Source organism: Protomyctophum bolini (genome assembly GCF_963924005.1).
Source record: "Protomyctophum bolini genome assembly, chromosome: 20".
Classification (NCBI taxonomy): Eukaryota; Metazoa; Chordata; class Actinopteri; order Myctophiformes; family Myctophidae; genus Protomyctophum; species Protomyctophum bolini.
The window spans coordinates 23798523-23805795 of NC_137881.1; the positions used below are offsets into that span (position 1 = coordinate 23798523).

Below are 7273 nucleotides of genomic sequence, written 5' to 3' on the forward strand. Positions count from 1 at the left end.
ACCCCCCCAAAAAAAAAACAGAAAACACGTTTATTGAGTACCCGATATCAATAAGCTTTGGGGCTTGTCAAGCCTGTTATGGAGCATATCGGCCCATGGCGTCGTCATCTTTAAACAATCAATACAAGAGGCCATCAAGAAATAAATGGAATCACCCATGCTGGGTCAAACATGTCGGTCGGAAAGTGTAGAACTGTAGATACCTGCCAACCAGCGCTGCCCGGGTAAACAAAATTAGGCTTTTAAAGTGACGCTACACATATTAACCAGCAGTATCTTCAATATTAGTTTCCAAAAGTAAAAAGGTCACTTTCCCTCCGTCTGCCAGAAACGTGCTGTGTATTAACACAATTTTTACATTGGACGCCTCAGGCCGTCTTAAGGATTCGAACCGAGAGGTGCATTGGACGTCTGTGGACGTCCAGAGCATCCTCAATGATACGGGGCGAGATAAGAATATTCCGAATTTTTCCTATTATTTATTTTGTCCGTTCGCCTTTCGCTCTGTGCAATTATTAGCTTGCCGTTGACTCACATGTTAGCGCGATGAATTTTTGTTTACTGCGGTGCCATCACTTCAGAGCAGGGGAGGATTTATTTTAAAACAAGCAAAATCAGCAGGTCAAAAGGAGAGGAAATGATCGCCCTCACCTCTTTATCCCTGTGCACTCCGACTTACTTCTACTCCAACCTGTACACAGATTTCATGTTTTTTATTTCAATTTTAGTTGGTTTTTTTATTGTTCATGTCTTGATTGTGTGTGAGTGCATAGGACCCGAATGGAAACAAGACCGCAAGGTCTTTCTTCGGTGCTGTCCTGTCCAGCATCCGTATTGTGGGGAAAGCTTACAAATAGCAGATCTACAAGCTCACAAAGCGTTGTTGATCTGCTATTTTCCTGCGAAAGCTTTCTCTGCAATAACAGAAAACAGAAAATGTAGCTAATAGTTGAACACGAACTAACATGAATTGAATAGTCCTACATAAGTTAATTTTTGTGTCATTATACGTACATCCTTTTAGCCCAAACTTGTGCTGTTTACATTTCTGTGTGGTATAATAGAGTAATCGATCAATCAATCCAGTGGTTTAAACTGGATCTACACGATGCAACCGTTCACATTGCGACATGTTGTGTGAGCTTGTAGATCTGCTAATTCCGCAACGTGTCATACAATGTAAGTACCGGTATCATTATGCAGGGCTAGTCACAACAGCATTCCTCTTTATAGTATAGATAGACAGAGGAATGCTGTTGTGACGTATACGTCATTTTTGGTGGTAAAATGATTATCATGTTGTAATACTCTGTTATACAGTCTATATACAGCATGACAATTATATTTACCACCAACATGTTTGACTGTCTCAACCACGATTCGAACATGGGGCTAAATATGTTTTTTTTTCTTTTTACAAAATGTTATAGCGATTTTATTTTTACTATAGTTCTACTAGACCCCATAAAATTACATCTGGCCACAAAAGATCACAGGATCTGTTGAATGTCAAGGGTTAGGTGACAAACTGACATATTGAGCCTATGACACACAGTATGGCATCCCCCAGTTTCCGCCTTCACATTCAGTTGATCCCGTGATCCAGATGTAATTTCCTGGGGTCTAGTATGGCTATTATAAATATTATTAAAGAAATTGTCATAACATTTTGTAAAAGAAAAGTATTTAGCCCCATGTTCGTATGCCCCCGCCCCCTTTCAAAAATAGCTAAAATCGCTAAAACGAAAAAGCAGAAAATGAAAATAAACAAATGAACACTCATCTTTTACTTTCTCTAATCACAACCTAAAACATGAACCTTGGTTGAAAATAAAGAAAGTTGTCCTTCAAGTCAGAAATGAGAGTATTTATTCCAATACTGCTTATAAATACTTTTAAGTATTCATCATTGCTCTTAGAAAGATTGTATTTTTTGTAGCTACAGCATTGCAGTGGCAATACCTTGCACTGCGAGCTGTTGTGAGATTGTAGATCGGCTATTTTCAACTTGTCATAGCACACCTGGTCAGGCTCTGCCAGTGGGCCTAATCAGCCTAAATCCCCTCACAATTTCCAGCCTCTGCCTCAGCCAATTGATTGCCATGGCAACACCACACCTGCCAATTGATTACTTAACCAGTCCACTTTTCACAGTCTGTTTGCACTCTTCACACACAGGCAGACATACAGAAAGGGACACAGACAGACAGTTAAAACGGGTGCTATGACAAGTTGACAACGGTTATTAGGTTCCCAAGTTGCATCGTTCTCAAGTAGGCTGGTGGCCGACGGGTGTGTCTTTTTCTTTTATATAATATTTTTTAACCCACGATTTTGTAACACAACACTATCTTTTTTTTAAATTATTTTTAAAGGATATGCCCTTGATGTCTGGAATGCTCCTTGGGAACACCGGGGGCTGGATTGAGGGTCTCCCCGGCAGGACAGTGATCTTGGAACGTCGGGGGTAGGGTCGAGGGTCTCCTCGCCCGGGCAACGATAGTGGGCGCGCTATGTTGTCTGGAATCCCCAAATGTACCCCTGGAGCCTGGGTACATTGAGGTACATTAGGCCTGTCACAAGTATTAATAAATTATTTAAATTGCAAAAACAAATACATGAATTGTGAAAGTAGCAGATCTATGAGATCAAAACAGTTTTGAGCTCCTAGATCTGCTACTTCCACTACTTTCTAACATGGGAGCGATTATTACTATTATCCCAAAAGTATTGCGATTATCACAAATACTTATTATGTAGTAATTGTGATGGGCCTAAGGGTGTGTGTGTGGGTGTGTGTGTGTGTGTGTGTGGGGGGGGGGGGTTGTCTGTGTCTGTGTGTGCGCGCATGTGTTTGCCGTGTGTGTGTTGAATCTGTTTTTGATTGGCCCGACGCGACGTGTAATCTACGAGCATGTTGAATTTGGGGCCCGACGTTGACAACATTGAATCTACGAGCTGGACGACGCTGGATCTACGTCAGTTATAGTGTAGTTCTCCCCGGGGTATGGGTTGAATCTGGGATAATCAGGCATAATGGGCAGGCGGGTCGTGCAGGAACTGGGTTGTGCAGGAACCGGGTCGTACCCAGCGGTCCCTCGTGCGACCCCCGTCCATTGTGCTCTGCTACCCGGCCTCCCGTACCAAGGTCTTTAGTCTAGTTTTCTCTCTTCTCTAGTTTCAGGTTTCAGATTTCATCTCTTCACATCTCTTCAAAATACCAACTGTTGAATATCTTGTTTCCTTCCCAAGGTTGTTTCCTTCCCGCCAGGTTGGCCAAATGTTTTCCCTATCCTGTACTTTCCTTCCCGCCAGGTTGGCCAAATGTTGTAGTTTCTGTTTGATAACCCCCTTTTGTAGTACTTTCCAGGTGGCAAACGTTGAATTTGTGTCACTTTTCTAGTGACATAAATTAACATATGAATTACCGTAGTGCAGCTCCGTACCGTACTACCCTATAGCTATTAGGACGTTGTGGTGGTGTGGATGTTAATGCACGCGTGCATGCGTGTATACGCGAGTGTGTGCGTGTGTTTCATTCAATGAAACAATTGACGAATTCATCACTGTGCCACAGAGGGACTGGGAAGTAAGTAAAAGTATCAATTCTGCAACGCAGTAATACTCTGTTACAAATTCCTGTGGAAGTCCAGTATTTAAAATGTACTTGAGTAAAAGTACAACAAAAGTATCAAAATGTACTTAAGTACTCATTACTCAAAATGTACTTAAGTACTCATCACAATGTGTGACACGCTTGTAGACCTGATACGCACAGGATAGTAAATCACGTTTTGGGAGAGAGAGTGTTTGCCTCGACTGCTGCTGGCCAGAAATCCATCATCAACCCACAGAATAGTACATTTTGTACCCTTTAAAGGGCCACTTCACCCCTTTTTCAACCAGATCTTATTTTAATGATGTTTGGGAGACAAGAAACACTTTCCTGGGGTTTTTATGTGGGTAATGATTATGTGTTTTTAGATATTTTAGTATTTCAAAGTGTCTGATGTCATGGACACTGGTCTCACTGCTGGATTACTACAATTACCATAATGCTTTTCTGCACTCACCCCACCTTGTGGATAGGGTGAAGGCTGTCTTACTACGACATGTAGTCCAGGAAAGAAGTGAGACCTGCGTGCATGACATCACAGACACTTTGAAATACTAAAATATCTAAAAACTACCCACATATAAACCCCAGGAAAGTGTTTCTTGTCTCCCAAACATCATTAAAAATATATCTGGTGACTGGTTGCAAAAGGGGTGAAGTGGCCCTTTAAGTCTCTGTCAATTGTGAATGGAAGTGCAGGAACAAGAACACATTTTATGTGTGTAACGAAGTGGTCCTCCGTTACTGATATTTGGCTGACTGATATTTAAGTATTTATATTTGCACACAAAGGAAGAGTCATGAGTTGAACTGGTTTATTGAGAGTATTGTGAACATGAAAATGTAATATGAGACTGTGTTATGGGTACTTGAATACTGACTGCTTCTGTTCTGTCTGTTCGGGCAAAAGAGTCCCCAGGCTACCAGAGCACCATATATTTATATTATATACTGGATCACAGTGAAATGGCCAGGGGGTGTTTGAGTTATGTATTGGAGCTGCTAATGATAATGGGATATGTGGTTTATCTTGCAATAGTGAGCATAATTTATATTTACTTACGGTGTAGGATATAGATTTATAGGCTCATGTGGGTTATGTGGGGGTCAGAAGTGTTGCATGTTTAACCGGTAATATGGTAGAGTCTGCACTGATTGTTTCAGCTGCGTATAAAAGGCTGCCAGGGAGCACACACCCACTCAGTGTTAGATTCAGTGAGCTAGGGCATGGTGGAGCTGCCCCATTTGTTTGCTGCGTGTATCATGCCATTTCCCATGCTGTACAACTTATTTTGGGAATAAACCATGGTGTGGCTGCCTTTTACATCTTGACTCATTTCCAGCTGCTTATCGGGCAAACACTACAATGTGCATGAAGACATTTGAGAAGTTACCCCAAAAAGTATCACAACAAGTTGATGAAAACTTTTATTTGTTGAAACAAAACGTCATAAAAATGTTGTTCTATCAAACAGCCCTGCAGACAAACAGCGTACTGTAGGTTTCATTGCTATGGTGAGTTCCTTTACATGTAAACATTGTATTCTACATTGTGCGATATTGGCGTGTTTCTATTCACACTAGAAGCAAGAGTCCGATATTTAGTCCGGCATTAACAAAAAGAGTAGCAAAAGTACAGCAGCAGTGAGATTGCTCACATTTCTCTCAAAATGATTACATCCTTTAAAAGCAACGTGACACTTTGGGAGGTTGGGGTGGTGTTACCTTGATTATGTTACTCCAAATATTGGTGAGATATCTCAAATGGTTTACTTTATTTGAAGTTGATATTCCAAGCCTACTGACTGACTTACATTGTGCAGGTCTCAACGTCACTCTTTTAGCATGTAAAAGAACACAAAGGGAATTCCGACCGTTTATAAGATAGGCCTACGCCAGTATTTTGCCGTCTCTCTCAAGCAAACTTGAGCCACAAGAGGCACCACCGAGCCAGCTGAAGTGAGCGAGTTGCTGTGCCTCTAAGGCCTCATACACACATACAGAACACATGTTCTGTGTCTTGTCTGTGTTTAATGGCCGCTATAATGCATTTCCAATGGGAGTCACATGGTTTGATGGCTGTGTTCTGCACATCAAACAAAAATGTCACTCCCATTGGAAAAGCATTGTGGCACCAATTAAACCGTTTGAGGGCCCGGGAGCGGGACGGAACATTAATCATTCCAATGGGCTCTGAAGCTGATTTACTGGTTCCAACTTCATTCAATGTGAACAGACAAGACACAGAATATGTGTTTGATATGTGTGAGTGCAGCCTAAGTAGTTAGGCTACTTTGAAGGATCAATTTCTAATCAACGGCATCAACCATTGAATATATCTCACCAATATGTTTTGGAGTTCCCATCATGACAAGGTAACTAACTACCCAAGCCAGACCTCTTACCAAAGTGTCATCGTGCTTTAAAACTGACCACAGCTAAGTGTTCACATTACGGTTATGGAATGACGTGGAGTTGCAGCATTCGGAGGGCTCAACTACGCCCCCTGTCATCCAGAAAGCGGAATAAAACGCGTCACGACTTTCTTCTTTTAAAACCGATGTTCACTTTCATTGGGAGGGAGTGAAGTGTCTTGACATATATATATATACATTGCAATTTAAATGTATTACAGCATGATATGACCACAGTGGACACAAAACATAAAGTCTGGTTCCCAGCCTGATTCGCTGCGTGATTTGTTTTGTCACTTTGCCAATACTGACGCTAACAGTGAGAAAAGCATGGACAAAGTGGCGCTGGCTGTCGCTGATGACGTATCGGCAACAAAGTGGCTACGTAACAGGTGACGTTATGAAATATGAGTCAAACAGGCTGGCCAGACTGAGTACTGCTCATGAGTAGGGAATTAAGTGACAAATCAAATCACGGAACGCAGCGAATCACACTGGAAACCAGGCTACAAAACATACACATTAAGAACAAAACCAAAAACATCAAGTGTCTCCTATTATTAATGTCCAGCTCACATCCACATCCATGTTGTGGTGGGGGGAAATATCCAGGCATTGTCCGACCGTCAATGTTCAGCGTGAGACAACCATGTGTTGTCTGCAGTCTATTCTGGAAGTTAAATTGCTCTTCCAGAGCTGTCCCCACCTTGGTCCTCAGACCCGTCCCGAATCTAATCAAAGTGATGCTAATAAAAGCCCAGTCTACACTTGGAGCATTTTGGGGCCACGCACCCCAAAATAGCGGCCTGCTATTTCCTGTATTTTCAGTACGCGGCACGACGCGCAACCAAATATAAATCAGGGCGTAAAGAATCGTGTCGTATCTTGTTGATGACATCATCAGCACCATCATCATCAGACCGTTCGACCCCTCCCCCAACAACAGTGCTTAAAGAGGTTTTTTTGAGGGGGGAGGGGGTTAACAAAAAAGGAACGGCGGTGTTCGTTAGTGCCTTTCGGATTGCAAGCACAGGCCGCGGCAATGCGGCGCGGTGACCTTTGACCCTGGTCTACTACTGCATGATGACGTCGGGCTGGATGTTGAAGAGCAGGTCGTCGTTGCCGCGCCTCACCTCCAGCAGCAGGGCCGTCTCCTCCTGGAGCGCCCCCTGGAGGTCCGTGGTGGTCAACAGCGGCTGGCCATTCAGCTTCACGATGATGTCGCCGTCCTTTATGCCGCCTC

The 7273-nt window shown here is 42.7% G+C and overlaps 1 protein-coding gene across 1 annotated transcript in view; it reads right to left on the minus strand.

Moving 5' to 3' along the window:
* Positions 1–5031: 5031 nt before the first annotated feature.
* Positions 5032–7273, minus strand: part of htra3b (HtrA serine peptidase 3b) — a 21107-nt gene continuing 18865 nt past the window's right edge. The window contains exon 10 of the mRNA XM_080792896.1: positions 5032–7272. Within this exon, the coding sequence (XP_080649022.1) occupies positions 7104–7272 (169 nt within the window). The 3' untranslated portion in view covers positions 5032–7103. The remainder of the gene's footprint in view (position 7273) is intronic.